This window comes from Larimichthys crocea, chromosome XIII (genome assembly GCF_000972845.2).
Source record: "Larimichthys crocea isolate SSNF chromosome XIII, L_crocea_2.0, whole genome shotgun sequence".
NCBI classification, from domain to species: domain Eukaryota; kingdom Metazoa; phylum Chordata; class Actinopteri; family Sciaenidae; genus Larimichthys; species Larimichthys crocea.
Genome location: NC_040023.1, coordinates 46,101,034 through 46,116,510, shown reverse-complemented (window position 1 = coordinate 46,116,510; position 15,477 = coordinate 46,101,034). Strand labels below are relative to the sequence as shown.

The 15,477-nt window shown below is 41.8% G+C and overlaps 1 protein-coding gene across 5 annotated transcripts in view; it reads left to right on the top strand.

Moving 5' to 3' along the window:
• The window catches only part of adgrb2 (adhesion G protein-coupled receptor B2), a 202,037-nt gene that overhangs the window by 177,457 nt on the left and 9,103 nt on the right, over nucleotides 1-15,477 (top strand). For all 5 annotated transcript variants that reach the window (XM_027286127.1, XM_027286128.1, XM_027286131.1 and 2 more), the window contains 8 exons: nucleotides 956-1,048; nucleotides 2,353-2,637; nucleotides 4,668-4,707; nucleotides 5,176-5,190; nucleotides 7,021-7,193; nucleotides 7,458-8,177; nucleotides 10,350-10,385; nucleotides 12,322-12,435. In XM_027286127.1, the coding sequence (XP_027141928.1) occupies nucleotides 956-1,048; nucleotides 2,353-2,637; nucleotides 4,668-4,707; nucleotides 5,176-5,190; nucleotides 7,021-7,193; nucleotides 7,458-8,177; nucleotides 10,350-10,385; nucleotides 12,322-12,435 (1,476 nt within the window). The remainder of the gene's footprint in view (nucleotides 1-955; nucleotides 1,049-2,352; nucleotides 2,638-4,667; nucleotides 4,708-5,175; nucleotides 5,191-7,020; nucleotides 7,194-7,457; nucleotides 8,178-10,349; nucleotides 10,386-12,321; nucleotides 12,436-15,477) is intronic.

Below are 15,477 nucleotides of genomic sequence, written 5' to 3'. Positions count from 1 at the left end.
ACACACCCACACATATTACACTGACTGAAAACGTGGCACCAAATGCTACTCCGGATGAGTATGGACATAAAGGGAAGAAACAAACGGAAGGAAACAATGGAGGCAAACGCTAGCCCATGTAGTATTAATCAGACATGGATGCTACTCCAATCCACTCCATTTGTAGCAGCTCACGTACACACACACACACACACACACACACACACACACACACACATCAAGACCACCCAGCGAGAGAGAAGATGCTTTCATTCGCTCTTGCACCGCTTCTTACAGAAGCACTCTTGTATCCACCCATGAGATTCTTATGGGATTTGACAGCAGCAACATTGAGAAATGATGTTGCTCCTCAGCAAGTAACCAGGCTATCTATAATACAGAGCCTGGTGTGGGGAAAAAGAATCTCGGCGTTGCCTGTGGAACATAATACACAGGGATCCATTTGATTTGAGCTGTTCTACAAGAACCGGTTCTTTGACAGTAAGGCTGTTGTGTGTTTGCTTAACTCTGCTATGTGGGAGGATAAAGAAAAACAATATGACACTGTAAAGGCCCAGGGGTTAGAACATCTATATACCTCTGCTGCTGGTTTTAATTAGAACTGTGCACCACTGATCTCACAAGGCTCAAATAGGCCACTTTGAAGAACTGCTCTGTGCCTTCAACACTTCTCCACTGACTGTTATATAAGCTACGAGCTGAGCTACTTTGTGAAGAATATAGCCGTTTCCGTTTACTTTGCCATGTTCACATAGTTTAGTATTCACTTGAACATCTGTCATTGCAATGATAAAGATGAAGAATTTAAAATGAGGAGTGAGTTCCCATCGCTCCGACATTTGCCAGACTAAAAGTTCCTCCACTAACTTCTTTCCTTTCACACCCTCCTTCCCATCATTTTTTTTTTTTGCCTCTCTATATTCATCCCTCCTCACCCCCTATTCCCCGTTTCCAGGTGCAGGACGCGGTGCGCTGTAGGATGGGGGGATGTAAAGACGACAGCGAAAACTCACCAGACTCCTGCAAGAATGGACAGGTGCAGATCATGGTGAATAGCATACCATTTCATCCCACATTGCAACCCATTAGCCTCAGACTAACATTACTCAGGCTGCATCTCTTCTAGAAAAGGAAGAGGCATGATTGTCATTATCGAAGTGCTCAAATTTTCTTTTTCATTTTTTTTCCTGAACAGGAATCCATTATTATTCATGCATAATCCATTTTCATATTTTATTTTGCAAAAATGTTTGATTCCATTCCCCCCACAGAAATACAATTTCACTCCCAGCCTGAAACAAACTCCCTATATTGACAAAATAAATATTCTTAATGCATATTTGACATTCTCCTTGCTTGTACTTGAAAAGATGTACTCTGCCCATAGCATTTCATGTATTACCAAAACAGAAACTTCAGCACTTTTATTTACTTTTAACTAAACTTCTTCATCTTTATTTGAAGAGCACAGAGCTCCCGTAAGGTTATTGTATGTGTTCCAAATGTGGCTAATAGTGTGATAAATCATATAGACTTGAACTGCCTTGCCAATGTCAGCGCGGTCACACTGCTACTATAAGAGCATGAGCGACTCTCACAGCGCTGCTCCCTTTATTTCTCCCTCAGACCTGTTTGCCGTAACGATTATGGGTTTCTAAACGCCCCTCTGAGGTTATCAAGATTGAACTTCGGAGCCATCATTCTGCTAGAGAACCCACTGACACATTCTCTGTCTTTGTTTTCATAACTGAGAGGAACATTTACAGTCAACCTGTGCTTTTTCAACTTTTGTTTAAAATGTGTTGTTGTCATACAGCTCGCTAGTAGTTGCTATGCCAACTATTTTTCAATTAAGGAACACAGCTGGTAAACCTTTTTTTCAAGTTTTCTTCAGTCTAAATTTGTGTGACTTTGAAGAGATCTTCTCAGACAGCACATATGCACGGAGAGCTGTTGCAGGCAAGACAAAACACCCTTGAGAACATTAATTGTGATGGATAATTTGGTCAAGCTGCCGCCAGTTATTTCAGCATCATAATTACAGTGAGTGCCATCCTCTCAGGTGTTCCTGCTATATTACACAAGAAATCTCATTAGGATGTTAAACCCCTGACATTTAGAGACATCATAAAGATGTAGAATTATAACTACACTGTCTTATTTGAGTTGAATCAAAAATAATTTCCTTAGTTAATCTAAATATATATTAAGATATATAGATATATAATTATAGTATATTAATATATAGAATATATATATATATATATCTCTATATCACTATCTAATATCAGTTATATTTCCTCCTCTAACATTTCAACTTCATGTTTTTCATTCATCTTTTTACACCATCAGAAGTGTCCAAATGTGACCCAATGTGGGCAACAGTGTGGCACTCTGCGTCATGGCACAGCCCTGTGTCTCTCAGGTGGCCACCTGCAGCCCTTCCCACCACCGTGCCACCAGGCATGCCAGCAAGCCTGTTACCACAGTCTGCCCCGCAGCAACCACAACCACAACCACGGGCTACAGCGCAGCCACACCCTCAGCCACATGCATGAGCATAACCCCATCCTGAACAATACCCACAACCATGCTCATAACCATAACCACGCCCTCAACCACGTCGGCAACCAAACAGTATGTCACCCATAGAAAAAACATTAGTTATTATAAGTGGTCACATCCAGAGATGGAGAAAGGTGGAATCTGTAAAAAGAATACAGATATTTTGAGACATACACTTATTTGCTTTCTTGCTTGGATGAGAGGATCTATAGCACTCTCATGTCTGTACACTAAATCAGAAAGACTGGAAACAGCTCTTATTCTCAGTAATTAACATGTTATGTTTCATTAAATTTGCACGTCAAATTGTGTTTGTGTCCTGGACACAATGGCCAGGCATTGTGACTTATGGCGTTTCCATCAGAAGGTCTTCCAAGTAGCAGTCTTGCTCATAACCCCCCTGAAAACATAATAACAATATGTAATCTATAATCTGCTGCTGACAGTAGCTTGACTTTCACCATAAAGCCACGAGAGCTGTATCAATCTTCTCATCTAACTCTCGGCAAGAAAGGTTTTTTTACACGTTTTTGCACCTTTAAATTGAAGTAGTAATAGCTGTGATGTAGAAATATAAACTAGCACTTTTAATGTAGCATGGCATACTAAGGCATAGTATATCTTTGGGCATCTTTAGTTGATTTATGAGATTTCTTCTGCATTCATTTCAACAGTAAGCTCACGCAGAATGTTGCATGCTACAGGATGTTTACTCAGGAGTAGGACTGCGCTCCCTTATGGTGTTTTCACCAAACATTTGATGTTGATGACTCACTGTGTTTAACCTTTGAGTCTGATGCAGAAAGAGTGTGTTATAGTTAAAATAAAGGTGATTTGTTTTTTCTCAATTTGGATGGGAGAGAGAAAGAGAGACTGCGAGAGAGAGAGACAGAGAGATAGAGAGAGAGAGAGAGAGAGAGAGGGAGGTTTCTTTCATATCTGCATTTGTCCATTTAGTAGAGACCCATTTATGGTGCTGCGGGTGATTTGCGTACTAAGAGCTTTTCTGCTCCTCTGAGACCTTTACACATTCTCTCCTTCTCTCTTTCACTTTTTCATTTCTCCCCGCCTTCCTCTTCTCTTTCCCTGTATGGCGTGCCCAAACTGTCTAAAATCTGTAGTTTATTATCCAAACAAAGGCTTTTGTCAGTGAATCCCATCGAGGACATGAGGAGGCTCTATCGTGAGAGAAGGGAGGACCACCAACTGCATAGCAATGAGCTTCACTTTCACTAAAGTTTAGTAAACTTGAGTGCAATTTTAGAAACGGCACATTGTCATTCAATTCACTGCCCTCTGGGTTTGGGGATGTTTCTTTACCCTAGGGAGTTGTGCCACCCGCTATTCCTCAAGTGAATTCTAGATCAAAGTGAATAAACATAATTTCTTGTTGTTCATAAAATACCTCATCAACATAAAATCTGAATAGTACAGATTAAACTCTGTTATGTGTGGATGTTTGCGTTTTGGTCGCTGGTGTGAACGAATTGTGAAAGCATTTCTAGTCTTACCTTTATATGGTTTTGTTTCTTCAGTCTTGTCAGTGTTTCTGTCTGGCAAAGTTTAGCTTCAACTGTTGCAGCAGATAATAGTTTTGCTGCTGAGTAAATTTCTGTCCCTGTTTCCTTTCTGACGATAGCTGAGGTGACTGATGAGGCATACAGTAGCATTACATACCTGGCAAAACACAACAGCGCTTCCGCTCGTCTTGACTGTATTTGGATCTGCTGCTGTGATACACATCACGAGCAAGTGCATGCCAGACAGGCTCGTATTTTTTCTCATCTTTTTTGGTTGGAAAAAGGGGTTTGAACAAATTCACTATGAATAAATGAAAACTAAACCATTCTGATGTGACTCAAGGAGACATTTTTGCTCTTGTTCATAGAAGCCACTACTAATTGACTGTGCTGTAAAGTGTCACCATAGCAGCAGATCTTATCCTTTTCAATAGAGTCAAATTATAGCACCAGAGTCATTGGATACAGCATTACCATTCAAGATCCAATCACTCATCAGGCCTTTGCTTCTACTAATGTGCTGAAATGTCTTGTATGCACTCATTGTCTTTCCTTTCTTCCTACCCTGTCTCCCTCTCTCAGACGGATTTTGAGAAGGATGTGGACTTGGCATGTCAAACAGGTGAGCTTTCCCTTCCACCTGATTTCTCTTTCCCTTTCTCCCTTTGTCTCCCCCTTTGACCAACACGGGATTAGCGTTGCAGAGAGGCAATGGAGAGCTGTAAACGTTCTTAGCTCGCTGCTGTGCATGTTGATGAAACAACGGGAGATGATGCGCTACATCTCAACACAGTTGTGCGCAAATTATTGTGCCTTATCAATCACACTGATTCTGCCCAATAAGTGTTCAGCGAGCATATGTTTGGATGAGGCTGTGTTTAATTGTGCATGATAATGACACTCCTCAATGTGTTCAGACCTGTTTCACTTTCTGGTGACAATAGCCTTGTGTGTGTGTGTGTGTGTGTGTGTGTGTGTGTGTGTCTGTGCGTGCATGTGGATTTTTGGATATGTTGCAAATGTACCACAATGTTGTTTGCGTTGTGCTTTGTAATATTAACACAGTCACTTTCCCCCTCCACCCTTGCAGAGAGAGGACACCCATGTAAGTTTTGCACCTAACTGACCTTCTTATTACTGCCTGGTTCATCCCGTAAAAATAATTCTTGTAGACAAATCCGGTTTATAGGTAGAAACCGCCATTACTGCAGTGGCACCTCACTTTTAAACTTTCATATATATGTAAAAGATTTAACTTCTCACTTTGCCAAGTAATTTGGTGCAATTATTTATTTATTTATTTATATATATATATATATATATATCTATATATATATATATTAGGATGATATATAATCTAACAAATCTAACATTTAATCCAGTTTTAACAAAATGCTGGGGTGTTGTCAGCCTCTTCAGCAATAAACTTCAACCATTGATAAAACACAAATTAAAAGCCTGAAGCACCTGCCTAATGAAATAGATTTAACTTTTATAAATTAAATCTTTAGGTTTTGAGTAACCAGGGTCTGTGATCTGTCTACACAGGACAATGTTACAATGTTATACCCTTGCATGCATAAAATCATCGAATTTGATGATTCAAAATCATGAGCTAGCAAATAATCCCTTCTGGGTTTAAGCTAGCATTATCCCACACAGCACTTTGACATCCACACCGTGAAGAATGGAAGAGCGAGCATCATAACCCCCCCCCCCCCCCCCCCCAAAAAAAAAAAAACTGTGATTATTAATTTCAGACTAGTGCTTAGCGACTGGATAACTTTCACATTCACACAGACTACCTTCAGTTGTCACTGTAAATGTGTTCAGTTGAACTATGCCACTGTAATAATGACGGCGGTGCTTGAAAGCACCAACACATTAAAACACCGCTGATTTTCCTCTATAAACCGTTCTCTGGGTCTCCACTGTCGGATGCAGATGTGAAGCGATTGAGATTGGTTTGATTTCCCAAAATCTGCCCAATCCTTTCACTTCACTTTGCACCAACAGGACAGTGAAACAGAGAAAATGCTAGTGACCATGCTGGTGTGCTCAAAATCAGCAGGACCCATCTTAAATTTTTTGATAATAAGGTGTAACTTAATATTTTGTCACACCAATGCACTTCACATGAAAATGCTCTGCACTACAGAGTAAATATTCTCTCCTCTGATGGGGACAGAATGAGCATGTTAGCATGAAAACACTGATTTGATTGTGATGATAGATTTATGTTGGATGTGATTAAACATTGTTTCTCATCAGCATGTCATAGTTCATTTTGGAGTAGCTATTATAGAAACGTGTAGTATCTGGCTGTAGTCTTTTGCTCAAACACATGCATGAAAGCTAACCCAAAGCCACTGTTAGTAGTTTTATGTTCTATTTTATCTCTGGTATTATGAAAGAAAGGGAAACAGCGCATGTGTTTAAACACATAAATGCACACAGACTTACACTTTCATGCGACAGTGGGGCAGGGCATAATAAGCTGGTGAGCAAGATATGGGACAGGACACAGTGGCGGGGGGATTTAGCTCCATTTCATTTGAAGCACACAGCATTTTACACTGAGGCTTTCTCCGAACTAATAAAAATCCTGGCTCACCAGCGAATCTTGAGATGGAGCAAGACTTAAGGTCACAGAGGTGGAGACAAAATTCATCTTAGTTACAGTGAACCATATAAGCCCAAAATGAGAAGTGAAACTTTTCTTTGGAGATGTAATCTGTCTCACAGCTACATCAAAGCTTAGTTTCTACTTTGCTTACCTCTCTGTTAACTGTCTTCTGTATTAATATCTTTCCATTCCATTCCTCTTTCTTCCTCTAACTGTTCCTTCTCCTCTTCTTACTACCCAAACTCCTGCTTATCCTGTACTCTCTTGCTGTCTCCATGGCGTCACTCGTCTCCCTGCATCTCTCTTCAGTCATATTCAAGGAGGTGAACACCTGTAACCCGGCCACCATCACTGGGACACTATCCCGCATCTCCCTGGATGATGAAGATGATCCCAAACTGGCAGCCCATCAGGAGGCGGGAGTAGGGGTCAATTTTAGCTCCCTCCCTGGGAACATCCCTCCTCCCAACCTCATCGTACAGGTATGGGATTTACAGTGGCTGACTGCTCAATATATAGGTCCAAAAATTGACGGAAATTAATTAAACACAATACATAATTGCCCTTAAAATCACACTAGTAGTAATGGGAATCCTAGACTTTGGCACCACCCAATGGTAGTATCAACACTTTTAGCAATGCAGCCTCACGCTTTAATATCTTATTTTACAGTGAAGTACATCATCAGAATAATTTCAAAGATGCTATAATCACATCATCTAAGACTTTCCTATATTTTCCACAAGGTTCCACCCCTCAGTGGACTTAATGAGCTGAGTGAGACGCCCCTAAAGAAGGAGGTGAATGTGGATCAGCAGAGACAGCAGGGGCAGCAACGCAGCGGAGCTCCAATCTACCTGTGCACCGAGAGTGGCCTGGGCTGGGCTCGACCGCCCACTTCCTCCAATACCTCCCAGGACGGAAGTGCTGGAAGCGGGGGAAGTGGCGGAGGAGGGGGAGGAGGAAGTAGCGGAGGAGGGGAGGGTGACTACATGGTCTTACCCCGTAGGACGGTCAGTCTCAAACCTCCAGCGCCCTCCTCCCAAGGAGGAGGCTTGGGACTGGGAGGCGAGGACAAGCCTCTCAACATCGCAGTGGAGGATCCCCCTTTCCCCCCGCCTCCCTCTCCCCTGACCCTCCACCCAGCTGAGAGTGAGGCTTACCCAGCAGATTTTGTGCCGTCCAGTGTGGGCGACATGAACATCACCATGAACCTCAACCGCTCCTATGGGACGATCAAAACCATACCCCACGGGCATGGCCACATGATGGCTCAGGGTGGTCTTGTACACTCCCACGGAGGACACATGCACGCCCATGGGCATTCACTCCAGCTGAAACCAGGCCAGAGGCCGTCAGTCAGACAGATTCTGACTGGGGGAACCACGGTTGAGAGAACCAGGACCCTGCCACGCAACCTGGGCAGCACCAATGCCAACACCAGCCTCTCAGCAGGATCCCTGGAGGTGGGTAAGAGGTTGAGAGATGAGTAATGGTGGGGTTCCCAGTGGTGGTGCAGATTGTTGAATGTGAATTGTGATGAATATGGCTGCAATACAATATAGGAAGAAGAATTGGGATTGCTAATATCCATATGAGTAGACAAGTGTGGCCTTTTAGCACATATTGTCTGTGATATACAGTAACAATATGTCCAGCACACTGCGATGATACCACAGCTTTGTGCCTTCGAACAAGTCTGCTGTAACAAGTGCTATTATTTTCAGCTGAGTAGTATTTACTGCTGCTGACTGAGACAATGAACATTCAAATGAGTTACACTCTTAATGACAGACAGCTTCTCTCCACTATTACTGTGAATGTGCGCTTGTGTGTGTGTGTGTGTGTGTGTGTGTGTAATGTTTGTGTAATACCCCCTCCTAACCGTACAAGGTGGCACAGCAGATGGACTGAGACAGAATCAGAGGAAATACCCCTGGTGAATGTCTTTCAGCCCATCTTAATTTTACACACACACACACGCACACACAGATTGACAATTATACACACAAACACAAGCACCACAATAACATGGACACATGAACACGCACGCACATTTGAATCTTCCCCCCAATGGCATCTTGCTGACTCACAAGGTTGATTAAAGAGATGGAAATGACACTTTCACCGAAAAAGTGCAGATGCTTCATTTAGGGCTGAGGACGTTAAGGACGAGTCATTAAAACTCATAAAAAAATCACCGTCAGAAGAGCTACGAGTGCACTCATGAATACCAAAAAAAAAAAAATCTCTGGAGAAACCTGCAGGATGTAATTTATGGCCATAATTTCACCCTGTTTGAATATGCTTGATTTGGAGATGGATATCAGAGCGCACCTCTCAAGATTAAATCACAGCAGTGTTTTACTCCCCAATTCAAACATGGTGACGCATAATGGAGGGATCACGTAAATGTACTCAAAGTGTTCATTTCGCTGTTGATTTTTAGTTAGAAGCTTGTAAATTTAAACTCTAAATGATCTACTCAAGGAGTTAGAAGGGTTTCAGGGGGCATATTAGTCCAGTATCATACTACAGAAACAAGTGGAGGGAGTATTGAAATAAAAATTTGTATTTCTGTACAAGAAATTGTGCTATAAAGGTCTGATCATCATAAAACATGACTGTTTGGCTATAGGACCATCATTCCATCATAACAGCGACTTATAGGAGCAAAGGATTCCTTATGAATTTTGTATGAGTGATTTAATGACTGCTTTATGTCTGTCCCCACCAAAACATGCAATATACGGTACATGTACTGTATAAGCATGTTGCATGTTTACCATATCCCAAAGAAACTCAATCACGGAATTTCTCGGTTTAAGGTAAGGATTTCTTGATAGGAGGAATTGCATTGTGATTTAGGGGCAATGAAGTTTGCAAAGGGAATTGGACATCTCCGAAAGAAACTTCCCTCTCTATCTGTTTGAATTTCTTTATCTTTTGAAACCTTGGCTGCCGTAGCATCAGATCAGCAACTCTGCCCTTTCAAAGAATGAATGCAGCTTTTAACTAAGTGTGGAGAGCAGCTCCTCTCGCTGCCAAATGCAAATCTGGCAGACAGCGAGAGCCAGATAGGAAGTCAGAGATGGAATGTAATGCAACGCAATGTCAGGGCCAGATGAGTTGGAAATGTCTGCAGCTGTTAAATTGGCGGCTTGTGTGCCACTCGCTACAGCTATGGAGGCGCTTAAGAGTAGAGTGGTGGGGTCCAAACAAGATTAGAGGATGAAAAACCATCTCTTATACGTTTGTTGTAGCACTTTTAATCAGAATGTCTTCAACAAATTCTCCAAAAATAGCAGGGAGGGTGTTTTATGCTGGGGTTGTAATGATTGTATTTGAGAGTATGTGAGCCGAGAAATTATTATTTCATTCTAATTCTGGGTTATTCCACTTCACTAATCTCATTACGCTGAAATAGACTGAATAATTTCCTTTTTGCTGTGACATTTGCAAGAATATCTGTATCATGTTGGGCAACCAGTAAATATTAGTCTTCCTCTTGTTACTGAACTATGGTGCTGAAAGACCTGCAGATACGTATTGAGATTAAGAGGTCTAAAGTTCTATAGAAGGGGTTGAGGGGTGATCATTGATGCTTTCTTCTCTCCCCCTGCCCCCTCCTCTTCCAGAGGAAAAGAGTACGGTACTCTGAGCTGGACTTCGAGGTAAGATCTCGGACTTCACCCCCTGTCATCAGCCTGTCTCTGCTTTCTTGTGCTTCTGCCAGGACTTGAGTAACGCATAGAGGAGCAAAAAGCATCGCTAAACCCCTCCCTTCGCACCTGTTTCTCCCTTGCATTCAGAACTATGAACTGTTTCAGATCTACCTTACATAGTGTGCTGTTTCTCCAACAAAGGCCTTAAAACTGCCCCTATCTATTATCTGTCTTAATTAATAAATCAGTTAATCATAGCATCATGGAAATCTGAACACCCCTCTGACATGTGCATGTAAATCAAACAATACTGTCATGTCATTGTGGGGTCCTAGTTGAAGAAACAGCAAAGTAGTGCTTCTTGTGTCTGAGTGAATACAAGTAATCAAGTTTTGGGTCAACACGTATGTGGCTGTAGTTCATTGGCTGGTTATATCTGTTGGAACGACATGGTTTGGCAGCGTGTGAGTGATGTTTGTGTTACAATGACCTGGGTGTTATGTGAATCTCCAGTCTCTAGAATAAAATATAGTACCTCCCTTTGAATTTTCTTTTATATTTATTTCTTTTCTCCCTTTCTCTTTTCTCTCTTCTCCCTTTTTTTTTTGAGAATTCAGTTTGATTTAGACTTTTGTAAAGACTGGACATTCACCCTCCACCATGGAGATGTGTATTACATGTTGAGGGTTTGTGTGGTGACAAGCTACTAACAGTAAAAATATGGCTGATTGTTTTACTTATCTGGCAAACTTAATAGAGAGTCATTTGTGGTCTCTGCATGAATTTAGCACAAGGAGATCTCACCTGGAAATCAACTCTTTCCTCATCAATTTACCTTTGAGAAAGAGTTTGGCGTAAAAGAACAGAAGTTGGGAAATGTAGACTTTTTTTTTCTTTTTTTTTTTTCCTTTAATTGAGTTTGCACACCCTTTTAGGCTGTCAAAATGACTTAATACATGTACAAGTACAACAACTATCATCGTAAGCCATTTTAAATTTAATTACAATACTCTCTTAGGGTAATACTTTTCTGAAATATTAAAGGGTTACTCCATTGATTTAGTATTGCACTTTAAGTTGGGGGACATGTTTAAAAAATAATAGTCAAACAAGTAGAAGCTGAAATGTCCTGACTTTTAGTCTGTGAAGGTTCTCAATGACTCGACTATGACTCAATATGCCAAAAAGAAAACTGAAGACCTAGTGGCAGAAAAACCCAGCAAGAAACTAGTAACACCTTCTTTCCTGTGCAGAGATGAGAGTGCCCACTCTGAAGTAATTGAAGCCGGTGCTAAGCCCCAGTTCTGGCCGATGAGTCTGCGGTTGTGAGTGCTGGCAACTTGCCCCTGTGTCACTTTCAACCTCGCAAGCTGCTTTGACGATTAGCTACTGCCGAGCAGCTCCAGCACTGCCCATTAGCACAGAGAGACAACAGCAACGGCAAATGGCGAATGCAGCTTGTTGTCAGAAAATTAAAGATCTGAATTCAGCTGCCTTCTAGACAGACATATTCAGAATAGTGGGAAGGCAGTTTTTGTCAATATCCTTTTGCCAGGGTTAAATTCCATTCCATCTGTTAGGCGTTTAATAAGTTCGACAAAATCCTGAGTTAACAGGACCAGCAGCTAGCAGGCACTACTCTGTAGCAATGGCATTACTGTCAGTCATTTTCACCAAATTTTCACTTAGAGGAACTTCTCTGCAGCACTCCCAGTTGCCAAATTCTTGACTCAGGAAGCGGATGATGCATGAGCCAGCAATCGATCGGTCTGTCGGCGTCCCTTTCTAACCCCTTTCCATGGCTGGCATCACTGCAGTCCCTCAGCCTTCTACCCATTCCCATTCCCATGCCTGCCCCTATATTGGCCCCTCCTTCCATTTTCCTTTTTTTTTTTTTGTTTCTATTTGGTTCATTTTTGCTGTCCCTTCCTTTCTTCCCTTCCAGAAAGTGATGCACACTCGCAAAAGACATTCTGAGCTGTACCATGAGCTCAACCACTCGTCCAAGTTCCACACCATAGACAGGTATAGCAGGGACCCAGCCATGTCCACATTCAAGGTAAGACCATAGCCCAAATGCGGGACGGGAACCCGCTGCACCTCCACCCCCTCCAACACTTTGTCACAACCCTAAATCCCCACCCACCGCTTTAACACAAAGAATCAAGACTGGAATGCAAACACTCTGCACAGATCAAAATTGCATTAGCATGGTTGTCAGAAAGTGGTCAACGCTGGCTAAATATTATAAGCACCAAATTCAGCTTTTAGACAATTACAGTCATAAAAATTCTAGGCCCCCAGTCATATCTTTTCAAGCCAGATTGCAGTCAAAGGGGAACCTAAATGTGAACAGTCTGTATTTTCATTGCCGATTGATTAATTAACTATCGCATCTGAGGAGAATTAAACAATAACTACCTCCTGAATATAACTGTCACATTTTATTCCAGCTTTCTTTTTGTAAATATCTTTTCATACATACTTTAATTGGGCCGAACTTAATTCGTTCTTACTTGTTGTTGGTGCCTTATTAAATACTTATAAAGAGTTGTTAGCTGAGGGGTAAACAATCATAGCCTGTTAATGAAATCCAAATTATATAATTTAACCTGTGAAACTATTTCTCACTCTTAGAAAAATAACCTCACCTTGATGCACTGCACATGTGCCAATGTAGCACACACAAATGTTTTGTCTATGCCTGTGTCACACTGGTTAATTTGTCTGTTTAATTAGATTATTTTGTCAATGTGCTACTGTTTTGTTTCATGTGTCTGTGTGGGTGGTTTTGTGGGTGTATGTGTCAGTGGGGTGCTTGGGTGGGCACCTGTGAGCATGAGACTTCTTTGAATCATTAATACACCATTAGTAGCAGACGAAAGAGCCCCTGCTCACTCTGAACTGACCTTCAGAGGGACAGTTTCATTAAGATTTAAACACACGCGCACATGCTCGCACTGCCCTCATCTGTGAAGCTCTAGTGCGTAGAGCCATGATGAGTTAGTCAACCTTGATAGGTGTACTTTCCCCTGGCATCGGCCGCATGCTGATTCACATCTAATTTACACCACCAATAGTGGAACAGAAGCCAGCCTGACATCTCTCATATTCCCCATGCCATGAAGCCACACACATATTGTACACACTCACACACACATGCAAACGGGCTGCCATTTCCCAATGCCAGACCGGCGGCCTTTTCCTTCACTCCTCATTTGCTCAACGTCTTGATCAAGATTTTCAGAGGCGCTGGCCAGCTCCCCATTCATTAATGCCAAGCAAATATTTCATGGAAGAGAAGAAAAATGGCAGGCTGCTTGCAAAGCTATGAGCCATATATTAGAAGTCTGCGGTTCTTAACAGTTGCACTGCAGCATGCTAATGTGCCTCAGAGGGAGCTCAGGTGTGCTTTGAGATTATGCCCAAATGTGAAAGAAATGAAAGCCCAGCCACAAATAATAGATAGGTTGTATTTAAACTAATTAAGACAAATTGGAACACACATTTCCTCTGGGTTAGTGACGTCATATAAGTTATGAAATGAAAGGACAGCAGAGATATGGCTTACTCATCCAAATCCATTATGTGAAAAGTAAGTAGGCAGTTCACTTAACTGTGAATAATTACACGGATAATGCTATCAGTGTCAGGCCTTTGACAGGACCCAGCTTGAGTTCAGCTCTGCTGTTGTCAACATCTCACTTTGAGAGTCACCCCCAGACACGGACATGCTGACTATACAGTAATTATGGAGATGAGAGGGGTGTGTGTGTGTGTGTGTGTGGGTTGGGTGTGTGTGTCTCTACACTTGCATTATCACGGTGCCTACGTGTGTGGTTGGATGCCTCTGTGTTTTGTGGTTTGTATTAATGTTTGTGTTTTGTCCCGTTGCTTTTTGTCTGTGTGTTTATCTGTTTAACATTGGAGATCAGTGTGTTGCACTGCCTGTGTCGAAAGCACATAAACTGTGTTTAAGAGACAATTACTGCATGAGTAATGATATATTAGTCATATAATAACTTTAATAACCTCCTTTCTATGCCATATGACAAACACTGGCAGTGATTTTCACATATACTACATGAGTGCTGTGATTTAATAGCAAACATAATTGCATTTAACTAGGATATCACCTCACAGATGGACACCCAAAATACTGTGAAAGCTGATACTGAGCTTTAACTTCATATGGTCAATTGATTTAGTCACTTCAGGACTGGCACTGTTGAGCATCTCACCTTTTTAATGAGAGTACCAAGCAAATCTATTAGGAGGGAAAGCTTTACTTTATTCTCTATCTTCCCTGTAACGACGAGTCACCTACCTCAAGCAACGATACCTCAAAAACTCATTAACCTCCATGACTTTTGCAGGCCTTTCTCTCCTTTGAAGTGCCTAAACAGGTTTTTAGCGCAGACCCTAAACAACCTGTAACCCCCCCCCCCCTCTCTAACCACCATGGCCGGTGTTCACCCAACACAGGTCCCCCCAATCCCACCACCGAGGCACAACACCGAGCCATCGCTAGTGCGCAGAACGTCCCTCGTTTACAAAGAAAGTCAACGTAAGGCATACTAAACTCCACATAAACTCCGTCCAGTAGAGCCCCCTCTAAGTCACTCTAATCCAGATGTGTTGATGTGCTACATGTCACCGTGTGTATCTCAGAGATTTCTGCGTCTGTGTTCCTGTGCTGCAGAACTATACATTTCACATGCCTTTTAATGACTGTTCGCTAAACCTCTTCCCCAATCATAGCTTAGCAACTGTAACTAGGTATCGCAGGTCTGTCAACCTTTGGATTTCTCCATATGCTGAAGCAATGTGTATGGGGTCCTACTAAAAGCAATGTAATTAAAGAGTTGAAGAGGGTTTGTTTTGCCTATAAAATGAAAGGAAATGAAAGAAAAAGTTGTTCATCTGCTCCAACATAAGCTACAGTTGTTAGCATGTCCAACTAGCTACTGATATTTGAGGATTTCTTAAGGCCAAGCACATTCTGAAGCAAAAAAAAAAAGAGTTTAATATAGCACTGTAGTTTTTTTCCCAGTGTGGAATCTGTTCCTGGATGCAATATTAAAAAGTAAGCAGTTCTATA